This window comes from Pseudorca crassidens, chromosome 1 (genome assembly GCF_039906515.1).
Source record: "Pseudorca crassidens isolate mPseCra1 chromosome 1, mPseCra1.hap1, whole genome shotgun sequence".
NCBI lineage: Eukaryota > Metazoa > Chordata > Mammalia > Artiodactyla > Delphinidae > Pseudorca > Pseudorca crassidens.
In genome coordinates this window covers 186,370,346-186,391,909 of record NC_090296.1, presented here as the reverse complement: position 1 = coordinate 186,391,909, position 21,564 = coordinate 186,370,346, and the positions used below count along the sequence as shown (strand labels likewise).

The following is a 21,564-nucleotide window of genomic DNA, read 5'->3' as shown; positions in this document are numbered from 1 at the left end:
AAACTGGCAAGTTACTTTATAAATTTAAATTTCCAGAGTGACTGTGGATCACACACAGCCTGTCTTAGGCTATAATGTGGCTTTTAATAGCTTTAACTAGTTAACCACCTTTTTTTTTTTTGCGGTACGCGGGCCTCTCACTGTGTGGCCTCTCCCGTTGCGGAGCACAGGCTCCGGACGCACAGGCTCAGCGGCCATGGCTCAGGGGCCCAGCCGCTCCGCGGCATGTGGGATCTTCCCGGACCAGGGCACGAACCCGTGTCCCCTGCATGGGCAGGCGGACTCTCAACCACTGCGCCACCAGGGAAGCCCAGTTAACCACCTTTTAATGATCTCCATCCTTCTTAACTTCGGTTTGTTAATGCAGTTTGTTTTAAAGAAGTCTCATGGTTTAAGTGAGCCAAAGCTAGTGGTGTGGGCAGATGGTCGAAGGAACACCACCACAAAACCTGCCACTCAGAGTGTAACAGATGACCGTAGCCGCCCAGAACTATCCCTTTGTTCATTTTGCTAATGAGTGTCCTCATTGCTGTGAGAATCTGAATAGTTAATTACTTGCAGTTCCTGCAGCTGACAGATGGTGGGGACAGAGCTAAAGGTTAACCTTTCAGGAAGAGGGGCTGTCGATGGATTTGTGGAGGAAAAAACCCCTCGAGTTGGACGTGTTTCCTTGTTTCCTGCTTTTCTACCAGAGTTTTAGAAAACGCACTTAGGTGTTAGCTGCTACCACTGGTAAATTTTACACTTCATCTGATTAATTCAGATAGTTCTCGTTTAGTTTATAATAATGAGCGCTCACGTAATCCACAGTGGATGTTCATTTTCTGCCACTGTTAGGAAACGTATGCTTAAGCCTATTAAGGCAAATGTTGTTTGTCTTTAAGAAAGCTTTTTTAGTCCATAAATACATTCTGTGATGTTCTCAAGTTGAACCATGTGGGACAAGAAATTAATGACTGGGATTCTTTATTAAGAAAACAGTGTTGTTTCTTAGCTATTAGATTTGTTAGTTAAGAATGAATTGGGGTTAAATAATTTAAATGAATGGTGACTCAAAATCATGAAGATTCATAATTGGGCTTAGTGCAAAATTTAACATTATTTTAAATATTAACTGATATAACTAACTTCATTAGTAAGTCACTTGTTGTTTTTCAAGGATTTATTCATGTACTATAAAACATTGTACCCACTTATTTTTCTTTTTAACCATTATAACCACAGAGGAAAACATTTTTAATAATTTACTTTCAGATATCTCTAAAGTTAAATCAAAGTATAGTTTCAAAGGGACACCAGTTATATTGGGAGGAATGGTTTTGTTTTTGAGAGGAGAATTTATTCTTGTGTATTTGCAATCATGGCATTGCTACAAAAAGAATAGCTTATAATTCACCTGAAGATTAAAGTTCAAAAGTATTTCTAGTGTCTATATTAATTTTGAAGGAAGGCATGTAGACGCTTTTCTCTTTTAGTGTAACAATACAATGACTTTCAAACATGCTGTTTAATATTTTGAGATTGCATAATCAGTTTAATATTGTATCATCATGAAGTATAAAGTTCTGCACCAGCTTCTCCAATTCATTACATCTTAATTCAAAAAAAAAGTGTGGCAATAAAATCTAGACAGCCATAAGCAAGCATATTCAGATGTTTTCAAAAGCTTTGAAACAAACAAGAAGAAGAAGAAGAAAAGAAGACTAGCTGTCCCCATAAGCTTCTACTGCGTAAGAAAAAGCTTCTCCCATAATGGACATGGCAAGATTTAAACAAAAGACGCACATAATAAAAATGTAAATGAGTTTGCTTTACTAAAACTATAACTTTAAAGTCTTTTGTTGTAAGTTATCCTGAAACCTTCTTACAAGGTAATCACTGTTTGCATAGAGATTTAAACCGAAGTCCTCAATAGCATTAAACGCCTGCACAGTCCCAGTGTGACAGGCATGCAAAGCCACGTTAATGTTCAGAATATGAATTGCCTCTGGGTGGCTCCTTCACCAAGCAGAAAACCAACTGTGTGGTTATCCGTGTGCCTGATGGACTCCATGCGGCTCCCAGCCTGAAAACGTCACCACTTTGACATGTGATGTGCTCCTCATGACACTGGCAGCACTGACACTGGGGAATGCCACAAAGGCGACAAGCCCCCCTCCTTAGCCGTGCGCTTTGCCCCGCCCCCCCCCGGCGCTGCTGCCCTCCCCCCCATCCTCCCACCCCCCCACCCCCCCCCCCCCCCCCCCCGGCTGCTGCCCATCCGCGGTCTCCCCAGCCTGCCTGGTTACGGGCGGACAGCACTTCAGACACACACAGAGGGAAGTGTGGGTGGAGGGGCCCCAGCTGCCTCCATAATGAATTGACCTGAATGATGAGGGCACACAAACAGTATGATATGCATTATTCCTGTCAATAAACTGTCCCCATGTGCTGTGGTCTTTGTACAGAATGTACTGCAGCCTTTCTCCCAGCAAGCTCTATTTAGTCTCCTTCCTTTTTACTATTCATATTATAAGTGTGTAATAGAATTCAGAAAATTATATGATAGCTCTTCTGTATCTGTATTGTCTTGTGTTGCATATTTAAATCCTTGGCTCCCTGCTTAGAAATATGGAATTCTCCATCTTTTAGGACTCTTTTATCAAAGACGACAGCCCTCTAAGAACAGCTCTGGAAAAGGAAAATTTGGAGTACAAAGTGGAAAATGAGAGACTGCTTCAAGTCATTTCAGAACTCGAAGAAGACATCCGACTCAATCTAAAAGAAAATTCATTATTAGGTAACATTTTAAAGTCATTTTTGAGAAAACTCTACATTGGGCACTTTATAAAATTCATAGCCATGCTTGTCTTTTCCAAACATATGTTTGTTTGGTTACCTACATTTAAAACATCAGTTCGTTAGCCACTTTTCATTTTCATTCTTTTCTTGAGACAGAAATTGGTCATACTCCCCCAGCCATGCCTTTTTAACTCAGGGTGGTTGTTTTCTAAGCCAAGCATTGTGCTAATCAGTATTCTATATCACTTAGAAATATTATAAACAAATAGAAACTTGTGCTGATTTCTGTTTCATGTGCTTAATTATCTAAAATTTATAACATTTTAATATTTAAGCATATATATTGGGGTGTGCTTTGTGGAGAAACAGAGTTGGCCCTTCAGAAAAATATGCTACTACTTACTACATTATCTTCAATTTTTGGTACAAATGTTAAGTACAAATTTCCATTTGTAGACTTTATACCCTCTTTTTTATATCTATAAACATTGGTAAATATTGCATTTAAATCACCAAGTTAGATTGCTTTAACGTCTTTACACGTACTGCTATCTTTGTATTTATGTTAGTCACACAGTGATATCCTTAATCTGCAGTATGAAAAGCTATGAGTAGGCAATTCAAAATTTACAGCAAAACATTGATACAATCAGATATAGGACAATATTCCTTGAATGTAAAATTATCCCACGTCAGTGTAGTTTCGTTTCTCTTCTGATGTGGTATAGTAATGCTTTTTCAGGTTTCGGTAGTTCTTACTGAGTCATAAAGTACCACCTGCTAAAGCCGTTTGTATTGGCTGTGACTAACAGCAGAAATATCTCTTGCTAGTATCGATGAAAAGCTTTCAACCCTGAGCCACACTTGGATCTTGAATTTAGTTCTTAATCCCTATCTGACCAGCCATCTGAACAGCAGGAAGAAGGCTGTGAATGTCAAGGGCAGTTGTGAAGGTCACAGTCCTGCTAGGACTTGCGTCCACCATGCCTGCCAGCAGTGTACAGCCTGCCCTGAAGCAGGCAGATTGAATACAGGGCCATAAGCTTGTAATTTCATGCTTGGCCTCTCTCTCCTTTTGTTTACAGAAGATGAAATTATAAGTCTGAAAGAGATGGCAGAAAAGGATCATAAAACCATTCAAAAGGTACTGTAACTTTTTTGCATTGATGAATGACTCTTTTCAATGGCAATATCAGCATAATTGGTGAAATAACCCTGTGTCCCCCTTGCCTTATGATGTAGAGAAAAGTCGGTTTCTGTTTTTAATCTCGCCCGTTACTCAGGATTATTTCTTTAGTAATGAAAAAGGATTCCATCTTGAAAACAAATTCATGTTTTCTTTTATTTGGGATAACTGAGTATCTACCTTGTTGACTGTAAGAACTGAAAAAGCATATGACACAGGGAGTCCGAAGATGTGCTTGTGGAAAAATGATATTATTAAAAATGAGCAGCCTTATTTTCAGATCAGATGTTGGTTTATGTTCATTTTTCTGTATATGAATGAACTGGGTTTGTATATCCAGGAAATCTGTATTTAGAGCAGGAAATTCTTTTGATATCATGAAGATCAAGATTTCCTGGGGCATCAAATGCCGCAGGACCGCGGTAGTTCCTGCCCTCCACACCCAGGTCAGGGGCTCCTGCTTTGTGCTTTCTTAGCTCTCAAAACCCTTTTCTGTGATGGTCAGTCTGCCTTGCCGAAGACCCCGCAACCCAGAGACAGTACTGTCTTTCGGTCTCTGATCTCTTCCCAGCGCTCAGCACCGTGCCGGCACACTTAAAAATAAAAATACTCTTTGAGTGACTCAGAGAATGAGAATGTAGTTAGGGTTCATAAAATTTATAGACGAAACGTGGATTTACATCCTCGATTATTCCAAATAAACATAAAGGTTTCTGTGAACTGAATCGAGTAGTAATTTTTAAATAAAAATTAAGTAAAATTGGATAAGATTAAAAATTCAGTTCCTCAGTCACACTAGCCTCATATCCAGAGCTCAGGTGACTTAGATTCAGGTTTCAACCTGATTTTGCAGCTCTGGGTATTCTTAGGTTTTAGATAAAATGACTTCCAAGAACTGTTTTGTAAACAAATGTGTGCCATGATCGGTCAGAGCTGGGAGATGTCTTCTGTGATCACTGAATCCATCGCAGGTTTTCACAACATGATGTCATTTTCTTGTGCTTCATCCTATTTTCAGTGATGAGGGTGCAAATGCCATTCTTACAGAGATAACAAGAGTCTACAGAACTGACAAGTTTAACTTTCTTGGCATCAAATTCTAAGGTTAAAAAAGACATCTCAGCTTTCTAGTTTCGCTTAATAACCTGCAAGGGAACCATCTCCGTTTATGTAAATGTTTCTTAAACTACTCAGTCAGTACTGTCTCTGGGAAAGATGAGTCCGATGAGCCTACTCTTCTCTGGGGGCAGTTCAAGGAAATTAAAGCAGAAACTCTCACCGTTAAGCCATTAGCCCCTGAGTGGCTGGTTATACCCTCTGTGGGTTTAAGTATTTCGATTAAATGCTGCCTCAGCTTTCTAGAGCCGCAGTGCCCCATGGTAGCCACCAGCCATGGGTGGCTGCTGAACACTTGTGTCTAGTGCAACTGAGAAGCTGAATTTTAAATTGTTTAATTTTAAGTTTTAAATTTCAGTATAAAAATACTGATATTTGTTTCAGTTACTGAAAACTTTTATGTATATTTTGAATAACTTGAATATGTGAATCTACCTTTTTATTTGTAAATTTTATGAAATCTAAATGCAGATCAAGTATCTCCCATGAAATTTTAGCCCCCGAATTGAGATGTGCTCTAAGCGAAAAATACACGCTGGGTTTCAAAGACTTAGGTACCATAAGAAATGTGAAATATCTCACTAATGATTTTTAATGAGGATTATTACCCATTTAAATGATACTATTTTGAATAGCTATTGGGATAAACAAAATATATTATTAAAATTAATTTCACCTGTTTCTTTTACCTTTTTTTTTTTTTTTTTTTTTGCGGTACGCGGGCCTCTCACTGCTGTGGCCCCTCCCGTTGCGGAGCACAGGCTCCAGACGCGCAGGCTCAGCGGCCATGGCTCACGGGCCCAGCTGCTCCGTGGCATGTGGGATCTTCCCGGACCGGGGCACGAACCCGTGTCCCCTGCATCGGCAGGCGGACTCTCAACCACTGCACCACCAGGGAAGCCCTCTTTTACCTTTTTAACAAGGCTATAAGTTCAACTATAAACTGTAAAGTTTAAAATTATATATAAGACTCACATAATATTTCTATTCAACAGCTCTGTTCTAGACAAATATAGCAAATCCATAGTTTGTTTGATCATCTTTTTTTATCCTGTCTCTTTTCTTTTCTTTTTTTTTTCTTTATATGCACTGGGCCTCTACCCAGATGAGTGTAGGTATAATTTGGTATTGATCAGGGTTCCTGTTCCATTTCTGACACTATGGCCACTTGGGCTGGTTCCTCATCCTCCTTCCTGAGTCTCACAGGCTTACTGTGTGGACAGAATGAGGTAATGTACGTCAAAGTGCTTTGCCAGTTGGAGAGCAGATCTGGAGTTGTTGAACAAAATGACAGCTGACATTTACCGGTTTGTTTCCAATGTCCTCCACTAAATCAATTAATTCAGCAACGTTCATCAGATGCCTTTTAGTGCCAGGCACTGCTGAGATACAAAAGTGTTATATACACACATGCAGCCTTGCTGTGGGGGAGAGCAAGTCTGGAGGGAGAGACAAAAACCATAGGGCAGGGTGATAGGGACTGTAATAGAAGTACGTACATAGAGAAGAGATGCCTGGCTTTACCTGCAAGGTTCTAGAAAAAGGCTTCACCTATTCTTCCACACCTATCTCACACTCCTTCGCTTGAAGTGATTTTTCCAGGTGGGTAGGAGGGCGGAAGAGCTGCATGCAGCGTGTGAATGCATAAAGTGTAAGCTACGCCCGTGGAACTCTGTGATTTGCTATGGCTGGAGCAGGAGGTGGGATCTGGTGAGACCACGTGGTGAGAATTTGTGTTGGGGCAGGAAGAGGGGGGAGTCTGGGGTGTGAGGGAGGAGTAAACAGAACCGGAAGAGAGGAAAGGGGCAGCTCAGAAGCCTCTGGATAAGCCACATATTCCCCTTTTCAGTCCAGGATGCAATTAAAAACAAGTTGAAAATGGGATGGAATTTGGGTAGGCTGACCTCTTGCCGTCTCCATGGGCTAAATGCTGTCAATTATGGGATTCGGTAGCTTTTATGTTTAAATTTTAATAATCAAATGACAGCTGAGTCTGTGTTCCACCTGTGGCTGAATACATGAATTTATAAATTTGTAAATATGAATTTCCTTCTGAGAGGGGACAGTCGTCAGAGATTATAGCCCAGGTGTGATCAGTGTCAGGAAGCAGGGCGGCGTTGCTTGCCGTGGGGGCAGGTGGTCGCACAGACAGCCTGGACTGTAAAGGATCGGGGAAGGCTGGAGGGAGGGCACCGAGGTGACTCCTGGAAGCAAGGTCAGCGTTAGCAGGAAAGGGTGAAGGGGAGGTGGACGAGCCAGAACAAAAGAAGGGAGAGGGCACATGACTTGCTCTGGCCGGAAGGAGGTGTGGGAACAGGGGTGGTGAGAAGCAGGGCGCATCATGGAGGAGTGTTATTCCAAGGGGTTTGAGTTGCCTTCTGAACGGATGGGGAGCTTTGAACGTTGGGGCAGGATCGAATTCATGTTTCAGAAAAAAGGTGAACGGGAGGGAGGAAAATCCAGAGCCAGAGAGGCCAGTTAAAAGATTTCTTGTATAGGGCTTCCCTGGTGGCGCAGTGGTTGAGAGTCCGCCTGCCGATGCAGGGGACACGGGTTTGTGCCTCGGTCCGGGAAGATCCCACATGCCGCGGAGCGGCTAGGGCCGTGAGCCATGGCCCCTGAGCCTGCGCGTCCGTAACTAGGGGAAATATAAAGTCCGAAACAGAAGGAGGGCGGTGACACGGGGATGAAGGGGATGGATGAATTCAAGAGATGGTTAGGCAGTAAAAGCTGTGGTCTTTAAGAAGGTTGAAGGCCAGAGAGATTAAGCAGAGAGAAGTGAAGACTGACATTCAAATGAAAATGACAATAGAGGTAGAGCAGGGGGAAAGCAGGAGAGAGAGTGGCTATCACAGAAGCCAGGCAAGAGTTTCAAAGAGAAAGGACTCATTCCGCGTGCCCAGCGCTGCCCGGAGGCCAGGTGTGCAAAAGGCTAAAAAGGGAGGATTGGACAATTAGCTTTGGCAAGTAAAATGACCCTGGTAATTAATGAGGGTCATTTACTGGAACGTGGAAGCAGTTGAGAATGGGGGGTGAATGCAGACGTGGAGACAGTGGGTTTGTGCAACTTTCTAGAAGTTTGGCTGCGAATGGCCAGGGAGAGGTCGGGGAGTAGTTGGAGGGGGACATGGGGTTGAGGAAGGAATTTTTTAAAAGATGAAACTAGAGTATTTTTAAATGACGTCGATGGAAAGAAGAATGAGAGGGTAAAAGTACAACAGAGAGAAGAGATCATTGCTGAGAGACATCTACGGAGGCAGGAAGGGTTGGGGCCAAGGGCCTTGGTGTTCGCCAGTAACTGATGCCCATTGGAAACTTAATGACACTTCTTTTCTGACCAAGGTATAAGACTCAACACAAAATCTTTTCCTTTCCTTCCACTTCTCATTCCTTTACTTTTCTAAACCCACCGTTCAGCCTTTCACATCTTCAACTACACCACCACCTCCCCTTCTGAGGCTCTCATGTAACCAGTACCCACTGTTCCCCGGCCTTGCTCAGGGATTGAGCTGTGCCATTGGAGACAAGCTGATCCTTGCCTTTAGGTGCTATGCCCTCCCTCTACCCATCCTTTCCCTTGGATCTAATTAGCATCCTTAAAAAAAAACAAACTTATTGATTGATTGATTGAAGTACAGTTGGTTTACAATGCTATATTAGTTTCAGGTGTATAGCAAAGTGATTCAGTTATATATATACATATATATATATTATTTTTCATTTTCTTTTCCATTATGGTTTATCACAGGATATTGAATATAGTTCCCTTTGCTCTACAGTAGGACCTTGTTGTTTATCTGTTTTATAGGTAGTCATTTGTATCTGTAATTAGCACCCTTTCTAACCACCCACTGCCGCTCTTTCCATCATTACCACTTTCCCCAACTCCATATTCCATTCCTCCTCGCGGTTCTCTAATTCACAGAGAACACAGTGGACTCCTGGATTTTTTTTTCCCCTCTCCACTCTCTTGCTCACCCTGTCACTTAGCTTACCTAGCCTCACCTTTACTCCTTCTCATCAGAAGAGGGGACATTCTTCTTTGCCTTGACCCATCCTTCCACCCATTTGCCTGACTCCATCTCTTCCTCCTTCTTTTTTTTTTTTGAATTTTTTTTATTGGGGTATAATCGTTTTACAATGTTGTGTTAGTTTCTACTGTACAGCAAAGTGGAGTTCCATGTGCTATACAGCAGATTCTCATTAGTTATCTGTTTTATACATATTAGTGTATATATGTCAATCCCAATCTCCCAGTTCATCCCACCACCCCCCTTTCCCCCCTTGGTGTCCATATGTTTGTTCTCTACTTCTGTTCTCTATTTCTGCCTTGCAAACTGGTTCATCTGTACCATTCTTCTAGATTCCACATATATGCATTAACATACAATATTTGTTTTTCTCTTTCTTACTTCACTCTGTATGGCAGTCTCTAAGTCCATCCACATCTTTACAAATGACCCAGTTTCGTTCCTTTTTATGGCTGAGTAATATTCCATTGTATATATGTATCACATCTTCTTTATCCATTCATCTGTTGATGGGCATTTAGGTTGCTTCCATAACCTAGCTATTGTAAATAGTGCTGCAATGAACATTGGGGTGCAGGTGTCTTTTTGAATTATGGTTTTCTCTGGGTATATGCCCAGTAGTGGGATTGGTGGGTCATATGGTAATTCTATTTTTTGTTTTTTAAGGAACCTCCATACTGTCTCCATAGTGGCTGTATCAATTTACATTCCCACCAGCAGTGCAAGAGTGTTCCCTTTTCCACACCGTCTCCAGCATTTATTGTTTGTAGATTTTCTGATGATGCCCATTCTAACTAGTGTGAGGTGATAGCTCATTGTAGTTTTGATTTGCATTTCTCTAATAGTTAGTGATGTTGAGTAGCTTTTCATGTGCCTCTTGGCCATCTGTATGTCTTCTTTGGAGAAATGTCTATTTAGGTCTTCTGCCCATTTTTTATTGAGTTGTTTGTTTTTTTGATATTGAGCTGCATGATCTGTTTGTATATTTTGGAGATTAATCCTTTGTCCATTGATTCATTTGCAAATATTTTCTCCCATTCTGAGGGTTGTCTTTTCGTCTTGTTTATGGTTTCCTTTGCTGTGCAAAAGCTTTGAAGTTTCATTAGATCCCATTTGTTTATTTTTGTTTTTATTTCCCTTACTCTGGGAGGTGGGTCAAAAAAGATCTTGCTGTGATTTATTCAAAGAGTGTTCTTCCTATGTTTTCCTCTAAGAGTTTTATAGTGTCTGGTCTTACATTTAGGTCTTTAATCCATTTTGAGTTTATTTTTGTGTATGGTGTTAGGGAGTGTTCTAATTTCATTCTTTTACATGTAGCTGTCTAGTTTTCCCAGCACCACTTATTGAATAAACTATCTTTTCACCATTGTATGTCCTTGCCTCCTTTGTCATAGATTAGTTGACCATAGGTGCATGGGTTTATCTCTGGGCTTTCTGTCCTGTTCCATTGTTCTCTATTTCTGTTTTTATGCCAGTACCATACTGTCTTGATTACTGTAGCATTGTAGTATAGTCTGAAGTCAGGGAGTCTGATTCCTCCAGCTCCATTTTTTTTCTCAACATTGCTTTGGCTATTTGGGGTGTTTTGTGTCTCCATACAAATTTTAAGATTTTTTGTTCTAGTTCTGTGAAAACTGCCATTGGTAATTTGATAGGTATTGCATTAAATCTGTAGATTGCTTTGGGTAGTGTAGTCACTTTCACAAGCTTCCTTCTTCTTCTCCTGGGACCTTTCTTCATCAGCCTCTCTCTCTCTCTCCCTCTGTCTCTCACATGCCTTTAAGCATTTCCCTCTGGCCTACAGATATAGCCAAGCCATCATCCTGGGTGGTGTCCCTTGACCCTGATCACCCCTGAAGTAATTACCATTCACTATTCTTCAAATATCAACTAAAAGAAACCTGTATCTACTAGCCCCTTCTTCACACCCCTGTTGCTAGTTTTTCCTGTTGGTAAGGTCACCATGAGGTTCATCTTGCCCTCAATCCTTTTCAGTCTCATTCCTTCTTGAATCTTCTACTCTCTGTGGCAGGACTATGCCCCATGTCAGAGATGCCCTCTGCAGCAGTGCTTGCTTCTGATGTTTTGCTCACTCCCTCACACCTTCCCAAGCCATATCTGTCAATGGTTCCTCCTCCTCCATCTTTCACTTGAATGCCGTTCTTGGGAATTCTCTTTATCCTTGGTTTTTGTTTTCTCTCTGGCTGACTTCAGACTCTCCCATAACTGACACATCTGGTTACAAATGACTTCTGAACCTTCCCCCTGCTTCATGTTTTCCCTGAACACCACATCTGTAATATTAACTCTGTCCTCACCCTCAATTTCCATGTTACATGCACTCGGAAGACTTCTTTGACAGTCTCCTTCTGTCTCCTATGGTAATTAGGGGCTTCCTCTGTGCCCCCGCATACCTGGGACTATATGCTCCCTGGAGGTCAAGAACTGTGTCTCTCCTTTATTACCTTTATATTAGCTCAAAAATATTTGCTAAAAAATAAATGCTTTACATGTTCATCAAATTCAGTGTCAAATCTTGAACTCATTACTCCTCAAATCTGGACTTGGCTGTGTTCCCCACTTAAATGAATGACATTGGCATCTATCCCAGAGGACCAAGTGACAAATCTAGGGTCCTTCTCTACTTTCTCCTTTTTTCTTTTTCTGGCCATGCCGCATGGCACGGCTTGTGGGATCTTAGTTCCCCAACCAGGGATTGAACTCTGGCCCTCAGCAGTGAAAGCGTGGAGTCCAGGGAATTCCCATCTACTCTCTCCTTCATACCTTATATCTAGTTGGTCATTAGGTCTGTAGACATTCCTTCCAAAATTTACCCCCATCCCCTTTCTCTGCAACAACATTGTCACAGACTTAGTTGAGGCCCCATCATTTCCATAGATTCCTACTTCATTTTCCTGTCTCCACTCTCATCCCCTTCAAATCTAGCTTCCGCACCCCTGCTATGGTTATTAATACCCTAATCTTACGTGCTAAAACCTTCAGTGGCTTCCCATTGCCTTCAGCATAAAATCAGGCTACCTCAAAATGTTCTGGGTGATTTTTATGTGCCGGGAGCAGCTAAGCACTTTTACATTTGCTGTCTCAAATTCTTTTCAGAAGAACTCTTCAAAGTAGGTTTTATTATCCTAATTTTATAGATGAGACAACGAAGACCTGAAGCATAGAATTAATTTACCCACACAGCTAGTAAGCAGCGGAGCTCTGATTTGAACCAACCCCAATTCTGCACTTTACACCAGTCTGCCCTCCGCTCCTAATTGAAGTGAACAAGCCCCCTCATAATATCACCCTGAATCTCTGTCTCCCTTCATTTCCTGCCGTTCCTGGCTCTATGCACCCTGGGTCCACAAACACCAAACTTTTTCCAGTTCCTCCATTACTCCAGGCTTCTCTGTGGTTACTTTGCTGTTTTTATTGCCATTTTCTCTTCCTCCAACTTGTTGAACTTCTGCAGATCCTTCAAGACCCTTGTCAAATGGCCCTTCTGTGCCATTGACACCGGGTATAGCAGAACTTGTTATAATTACGGTTGCCAGGTTATGTGGATTTTTATGCTTTTCGACTACCTGAAGATTTGACTTATTAACCTTTTTTCTTATGTGTTACAGTTATTTTGTTCACATTGCTCTCCTAGCATACTGTAGGTGCTCCAGGGAAGGGATCTGTTTAACTTCATTTCCCTACCTCCACAGCCGAACAAAATGTCTGGCATCTGAAAGGTGTTCCATACATGTTTATTAAATTAATGAATATATGAATTAATTGAATTGAATGGATGTCAAAACCAAGGGTTGAATTTTGTCAGTGTATATACTACATGCAAATTGCAAATAATCATTTAGAATACTGAGGTGGGGCTTCCCTGGTGGCGCAGTGTTTGAGAATCCGCCTGCCAATGCAGAGGACACAGGTTCGAGCCCTGGTCCAGGAAGATCCCACATGCCACGGAGCAACTAAGCCCGTGCGCCACAACTACTGAGCCTGTGCTCTAGAGCCCGTGAGCCACAACTACTGAGCCTGCGTGCTGCAACTACTGAAGCCCATGCACCCTGTTCTCCGCAACAAGAGAAGCCACCACAGTGAGAAGCCCACGCACTGCAACGAAGAGTAGCCCCCGCTCACCGCAACTAGAGAAAGCACGTGCGCAGCAGTGAAGACCCAACGCAGCCAAAAATAAATAAAGTAAAATAAATTTATAAAAAATAAAATACTGAAGCAAGTCAAGTTGGTACAAAGGCCCTGAAGTATATGCTTTGATGGCTGTTTTCAGTTGTTATGAATATGGCTTGATATGCATATAAATATAGCACCAAAACCTAAAATAAGAGAAATGTTCATATAATGAGTAAAGCAAAATTGCTCTTTTTGATAGAGTAGGACTTGCTTTATTAGACATTGAGTCACATTTTTTGGGGGGTAGGGTGAGAAAGGTTGTAAATAAATTGGCATTTTTATGTATGTTTTGCTTGCTTATATAATAAAAATAATTATATAGTAGTATATCATTATTACATGGTAATCTATGGACATTTAATTTTTGCTTTGATCATATTGGGATCCATTTTCCTCACATTTAGAATCAAAATGTTTCACTAGATTTCACTGAGGAGGACTCTTGAGTATTTTCTTACCTTTAATCAAAATGTAATATTCCTCTCTTTCAGCTAATCAATGGCAGAGACAAATTACTATGTGAGCTTGAGTTTGAAAAATCATTAGTGCAAGAAATGGTAAGGGGATTTACATTATTTCTTAATAAATTCGAATCCAGGAACTTAATCATGAAAGTTTTATAAACTTTATTTGTAACTGTTTACTGTGAACTCTTCATTTCACCTTTATCCATAATCTAAATGCCTGCGTAATTATAAACATTTTTTAATGATTGTTTTGGAGAAAACAATTTGAGTAGTTCTTTAATAAATATACGTACAATGTAGAAGAGTCTTATACAAGAAAGAGTATTACAATTTAAAGCAGTGTACAAAATTTTTGTATTTTATTATAGGGATTAAAAAAACAAATATGAGAGCCCAGTATTTTGAAGGATTTACTATTTTTAGTTACAAATTGCCATAAGTGACAACAAAAAAGAGCCCAGCCAGATATTTTGGCATTCTGTGTTAGTCTCATAAGAAAACACTGCCTTTTTATGTTCTTTTAAGCGAACTTTCCAGACGGCTGGTCTTTTATTTTATCAGTTGACTACCCGCCCGCCCCCCCCCCAGGCTCCCCGACTTCACCCCCCGTCCAGCTCATGGTGTCGTACTTTGGCTTTCAACTGATCGCCACTACTATGTCTTTGTTACAGTAAACTGACTGTGTTTATTATAATCAAAAATAAAACACAGCTTGACTGGCGTTCTAAATGTGCTTGAAAAGAATATGATACTGTTTAGAAGAGAAAAGGTTGTTCATAGGAAATCAACACCACTTCAGATATTGAAACATTCCCTTTTTTACAGCTTGTCACACTTTGTGCCAAGTCATGACTGTTTCCCTAACTCTGTTTTGTTACTCTCAGCACCATGTGTTTTGGGTGCCTTGTCATAGAAATTAATGCAAAACAATGCTCTGGGACTACAATAAAGCCTTCTATGAAACCAACTTGGGAATGCAGGCCAGGAAAAAAATTATGGTTAGCTATCCACAGAAACCATGTGTTAACAAATGTGTTATTTTGAACTCTTTACTTTTAAACCCCTGGCGTATAAAAGTCATCTCCATGAACTGAGTATACGTGGTCGATTTCTGCCCCACCCCCTTCCTCTTCTGTCATTCCCCCCAGTCCAGGAGTTGCTTCTGAAAACAAACAACTAAATGTGCACATTGTCATTAAAATACAAAGTGTTTTTATAGAGTGGGAAGCAGATGTTAAACTGTCAGTTTGTTAGCAGTATCAGAGAAGAAATTAAACTACTCCATCAATGAGTTCGTGCCTATGCTAGGAACGGACTACACAGTTTGTGAATTACTTTGCCGCTCTATTTGAACTGTAAGCGGTTAACTGGTGCTATTATATTGCCCATGGGGAACCAATCATGTTTTATTTTGCTGTTTAGAAGTTGAGCACCACGCTTGTTGCCAAGCAGCAAGATCTTGCGTCGCAAACCTCACGACAGCACAAGAGCCTTCAGCGTGTTCAGAGCTGGTCTGGAGGCTCATATTTTCAGTAGAAGGAGTGTACTTAAGGTTCTTCTTAGGACTGGGTTTCCATGGCATAACTTTGGGCCCAACAAGATCACTATTTGGCGCCCCCTTCCCCCCACCAAGGGATTCTGTTATTCACTTGGAAGGGAGGCTGGCTTTGTGGCTATTAGGGCTTTCTTTGTTGCTACGGTGCTTTTTTCCAGAAATGGAGATTTGTGATTGTGGCCAGATGGAGGAGTGGAAGAAGGTGGGGTTGACCAGAGTCACTTTGTAAAAATTAAAAGACGTGCTCCCTGAAGGGTTTTTGTTCCATGCTTGTCTATTACTGTTTTCAATACAGTTTATTTTCTGGACTATTAAGAGCCTAGTTTAAAAAGTCAAAGAGGTTGTAGTAAAAAGGCAGGATCAGTAAGTATAGGTAAGCAATAAAGTATGGAACGATGTACCCTTAGTTAGTTTTAGGAGAAGCATATGAAATAATTTTGAATCTTTCTGTGATTCCTATGCTTGGTGGCTTTCCTTTATCCTTTTTTTTTTTTTTTTTTTTTGGGTCAAATTGAGATATAATTGCCATATAACATCGTATTAGTTTCAGGTATACAGCATAATGATTGATTTGATACATGCGTATATTGCAAAATCATCACCACAATATGTCTAGTTACTTAATACCCATCATCACGTGAAGTTACACAGTTTTTTTCTTTTTCCTTTTGGCTGTGCAACACAGCTTGCGGCAGTGAAAGCATGGATTCCTAACCATTGGACCTCCAGGGAATGCCCGTCATAATTTTTTTCGTATCATGGGAACTTTTAAGATTTAGTCTCTTAGCAGCTTTCAAATATACAATACAGTGTTGTTAACTACAGTCACCATGCTGTACATTACGTCCCCAGGACTTACTTATCTTATAACTGGAAGTTTGTACCTTTTGATCACCTTCACCCATTTTGGTCCCACCTCTACCCCCTGCCTCAGGCAACCACCAATCTGTTTTCTGTATCCATGAGTTTTTTATTATTGTTGTTGTTGTTTTTTTTTAAGATTCCACATATATGAGATCATACAGTATTTGTCTTTGTCTATCTGACTTGTTTCACTTCGCATAATGCCCTCCAGGTCCATCCATGTTGTCTCAAATGGCAAGATTGCCTTCTTTTTTATGGCTGGATCATATTCCATTGGATAAATATACGACATCTTCTTTATCCATTCATCCATTAATGGACTTTTAGGTTGCTTTCATGTCTTGGCTATTGTAAATAACGCTTCAGCGAACATGGGATGCATATATCTTTTCAAGATAGTGTTTTGATTCCTTTGGATAAATACCCAAAAGTGGAATCATATGGTAGTTCCATTTTTAATTTTTTGAGAAACCTGTGTATTGTTTTACATACCGGCTGCGCCCATTTACATTCCCACCAACAAGTGCACAAGAGTTCCTTTTTTTCCACATCCTTGACAACACTTGTTACCTCTTGTCTTTTCAGTGGCAACCCATTCTAACAAGTGGGAGGTGATCTCTCATTGTGGTTTTGATTTGTATTTTCCCAGGGATTAATGATGTTGAGCACCTTTTCATGTACCTGTTGGCCGTTTGAACATCTTCTTTGGAAAAATGTCTACTCATATCATCTGCCCATTTTTTAATTGGATTATTTGGGGTTTTGCTATTGAGTTTTATGAGATCATTATGTATTTTGGATATTAACCCCTTATCACATATATGATTTCCATATATTTTCTCCCATTCTGTAGGTTGCCTTTTCATTTTGTTGATTATTTCTTTTGCTGTGCGGAAGTTTTTTAGTTTGATGCAGTCCCAAATTGTTTATTTTTTATTTTGTTACTTGTGCTTTAGGTGTCATATCCAAAAAAAAAATCATTGTCAAGACCCATGTCAAGAAGCTTTTTCCCTATGTTTTCATCTAGTTTTATGGTTTCCTGTCTTACATTTAAGTCCCTCATCCATTCTGGGTTAATTTTATGAGTGGTGTAAGATAGGGGTCTAGTTTCATTCTTTTATATGTGACTGTTCAATTTTCCCATCACCATTTATTGAAGAGACTGTCTTTTCTCCATTGAGTATTCTTGGCTGCCATGTCAAATATTAGTTGACCATATTCTTGATTCTGTTCCATTGGTCTAGGTCTCTGTTTTTAATGCTAGCACCATACTGTTTTGACTCTATAGGTTTATAATATAGTTTGAAATCAGGAAGTATGATTCCTCCAGCTTTATTCTTCTTTCTCAGGATTGCTTTGGTTTTTGGGGGACTTTGTGGCTCCATATAATTTTTAGGATTGTTTTTCTACTTCTGTAAAAAGTGCTGCTGGAATCTTGATAGGGATTATATTGACCCTATAGATGGCTTTGAGTAGTATGGACATTTTAACAATATTAATTCTCCCAATCCATGAGCATGAAGTTTCTTTCCATTTATTTGTATGTTCTTTGATTTATTTCATCAGTGTCTTGTAGTTTTCAGTGTAGAGATTTTTCACCCCCCTGGTTACATTTATCCCTAAATATTTTATTGCTTTTAGTGATATTGGAAATGGCATCATTTTCTTTTTACTCTCACAGATAATTCGTTGTTAGTGTATAGAAATGCTACTGATTTTTATATGTAGATTTTGTAACCTGAACTTTCATTGATCGTGAAGCTAACAAAAAAGAGGGTCCTTATCAGAAAACTACCATAATTGAACTCTTACCCTTAACTAATTTTCTATCTACTTCATCCCAGTGCACCTTATTTCTAGGAACAATCCAGACTTGAGATAGAAAGGAGTTACAAAGGTTGTTCTAGCCGCTCATTCTGAGGGCACAGCATTGACTTATCTTTGCAGTGGGCTTTGATTCCGTTACTGGTTTCCTTGTTGCCTGAGTTCCCTCTGAGCCATGCTTCAAGTCTGTCCAGTTCTATTACCTGTAACATGCCAGCATTTGGCCATTCAGCTAGAAAACTGATATTTTGGTAACCCAGACATTTACTCTAATAAAATACATGTCTGAATTTCTGTGCCTAGGAACCATCACACATTTCCAGTGGGAATAGATAAATCCATGACCCAAGGGGAGAGTCTTTAGTGGTTATCCTATGTCCCATCATGGTATGTTGGCTGTGGGGTCAGATAACTTGTCTCTTCAGTTCCTGGGTCTTCCAATCAAGATAGACTTATTCAAGGAGCCTCAACTGCACCTAAACCTGATTTAAGTAATGAGATCCTGACTTCAAGCAGATGCCGTTATAGAATGAGATTTTTTGAGGCCTTGGATGAGGATGAATGTATTTTGCATGTGGGAAAAATGTAAAACGTTGGAGCCAGGGGGCAGATAGATGTAGAAAAAGCATTTGAGAAAGTCCAGTATACATTTACGATAAAAGCTCTCAGCAAACTGGGAATAGAAGGAAACCTTCTAAAGCTTATAATGGGCACCTACAAAACACAACCATTAGTACATTTGATAGTGAAAGCCTAAATGTTTTAAGTCTAGGATCAGAAAATGCGACAAGACTCTCTGTTCTTATCACTTCCACTAGACATTGTTTTTTAGGTCCTAGCCAATATAATATGCAAGAAAAAGAAAGAAATGGCATCCAGATTAGAAAGGAAAAAGTAGAACTGTTTTTATTCCCAGATAACCGTGATCATTTATATAGGAAATTCTAAGGAATCTACAAAAAAACTACTAGAATTAATAAGTGAATTTAGCAAGGTTACAAAGATCAAAATAATGCATTTCTATGTACTAACAATGAACAATCAAAAATTGAAATTTTAAAAAACTCCAGTTGCGATAACATAAAAATATGAAATGGTTATGGATAAATTTGACAGAAAATGTACAAAACCGTACAAAACACTGCTGAGAGAAACCGAAGACTTAACTAGATGGAGAAACATACTGTGTTCGTGATTCAGAAGATGCATGTTATTAATCTGTCAGTTATCTCTAAATTGATTTATAGATACAATACAATCCCAATCAAAATCCCAGCAGTTTTTTTTTTTTAATCAACAAGCTCCTCTACAATGTATATGGAAATTCATGGACCTTGAATAGTTAAAAAACAATTTTGAAAAAGAACAAGCTGGAGAAAGCACTCACACAACCTGAATTCAGCACTTACTTTAAAGGCACAGTAGTCAAGATAAAGTGATATTGGCATATGGATAAACGTATAGATTGATGGAATAGAATAGAAAGCCAAGAAGTAGACCCTTTGGGTCATATATGATGAACTGATTTCTGACAAAGGTGCCAAGGCAATTCAAGCAGGAAAGGATGATCCTTTCAACAAGTGATGCTGGAATAATTGGATAGCTATAGGCAAAGAATGATCCTCAACCCTTGCCTCATACCTCATATAAAAATTTACTTGAGATGAATCATAAATCTAAATGTAATAGCTAAACCCACAAATTAATAGAATAAGGCACAAGAAAGGATCTTAGTGACATCAGGTTTGGCAGAGATTTCTTTAAATAGTGTAAACTGCATTTCATCAAAATTAAAAACTTTTGCTCTTCAGAATGTTAAAAGAAAACTGAAAAGGCAAGCTACAGAGTTGGAAAAAAATATTTGCAAAACATACCTAACGAAAGATTTGCATCTAGAATACATAAAATGGTCTTACAATTCAGTAACACTGTCAACAGCCCAATTTTTTAAATGGGCAAACAATCTGAACAGACACTTCACCAAAGAAGACGTATGGGTGGCGAACTATGACATGAACAGATGCTCAGCATCATTAATCTTTAGGGAAATACAAATTAAAATCTCAGGGAGATATTATCACTCACTATATACTCACTACACTGACTAAAATGTCAAAATCTGACCGCATCAAGTGTTGTCAAAAGTGAGGAACACCTAGAACTCTCATTTACTGCTGGTGAGAATGTAAAATATCCAACCACTTTAGAAAATATTTAAATACTTTTAAAAATTTATATCTATACTTATCATGTGATCTGGCTATTCCACTCCTAAGTATTTATCTGAGGTAAGTAAAAATGTATATTCACACAAAGACTTGTATGTAAATGTTCGTAGGAGAAATAACCCTGATGTCTATTAACAGGTGAATGGTTAATAAGTTGTACCTTATCTACCCAGTGGAATACTACTCAGAGATAAAAAGAAATGGATCGTTCTTATACACAGCAACAAGGATGAATCTCAGAAATATTATGTTGAGTGAAAGAAGCCAGACAAAATAAAGAATACCTTTGTACGGTTCAACTTACTTTAAATTCTCGTAAATGCAAACTAATGTATAGTGACAGAAAGCAGATCAGTGGTTGCCTGGTGATGAGGCAGGACTGACTGACAAAGAGGCATAAGGAAACTTTTGGGAGTGGTGGGTATGTTCATTATCTTGACTGTAGTGATGATTTCACACGTCATAGAGTTGACAAAGTATGAGTACCCCCAAAATATAAATATGCCCTAAAATCAATTTAATGAAAGACATACTATCCACTAGAAACATAGGCAAAGAGTTGAAAAGTGGGAATTCAGATGAGGAACCTACAAAAATATATCCAATCTCCTCAACAATAAGTGAAACAGAGTAAAACCATGAAGAAACAGTATTGCTTACACCAGATTGATTGTTTAAGAACAAAAATAAAAGGCTTACAGTACTAAGTGTTGGCAAAGTTGTGAAGCAAGGGGAACTTTCATAACTCTCAAAAGGTAGTAGAACTAATTTTGACAATTGTTTGGCAAATCTTCTACTATTGTTTAAGATGAGGATACCTTAGAATGACTCACAAAAGAGAGACATTTTCAAGAATGTTCAGGGCAGCATTGTCGGTAATAGCCCCAAATTGGAAACAATTCAAATGTCCATCTAAACTAGAGTAAATTAAATTAGTTGTGGAATAACTTAGAGTGACAGGTAACAATATGGATGAATCTCACAAACAATATTAGGCTCAAGCTGCAACATTCAAAAGAATGCAACAAGTTTTAAAAGGATTTGGGCAAAAGCTATTAATGTAATTCCCCACACAATCAGATTACAGGAGAAAAATTATATGATATTCTGAGTTGATGCAAATTCTTTGAGAAAAAATAACATTCAAAATAATGCAACAAGTTTTAAAAGGATTTGGGCAAAAGCTATTAATGTAATTCCCCACACAATCAGATTACAGGAGAAAAATTATATGATATTCTGAGTTGATGCAAATTCTTTGAGAAAAAATAACATCCAATCTTATGCACACACAGGTGTGCACATACACACCGCTGTC

At 39.4% G+C, this 21,564-nt stretch overlaps 1 protein-coding gene across 1 annotated transcript in view; it reads left to right on the top strand.

Moving 5' to 3' along the window:
* Positions 1-21,564, top strand: part of C1H10orf67 (chromosome 1 C10orf67 homolog) — a 76,219-nt gene that overhangs the window by 28,728 nt on the left and 25,927 nt on the right. Inside the window, exons 5-7 of the mRNA XM_067703844.1 lie at positions 2,632-2,779; positions 3,867-3,925; positions 13,800-13,865. Of these exons, the coding sequence (XP_067559945.1) occupies positions 2,632-2,779; positions 3,867-3,925; positions 13,800-13,865 (273 nt within the window). The remainder of the gene's footprint in view (positions 1-2,631; positions 2,780-3,866; positions 3,926-13,799; positions 13,866-21,564) is intronic.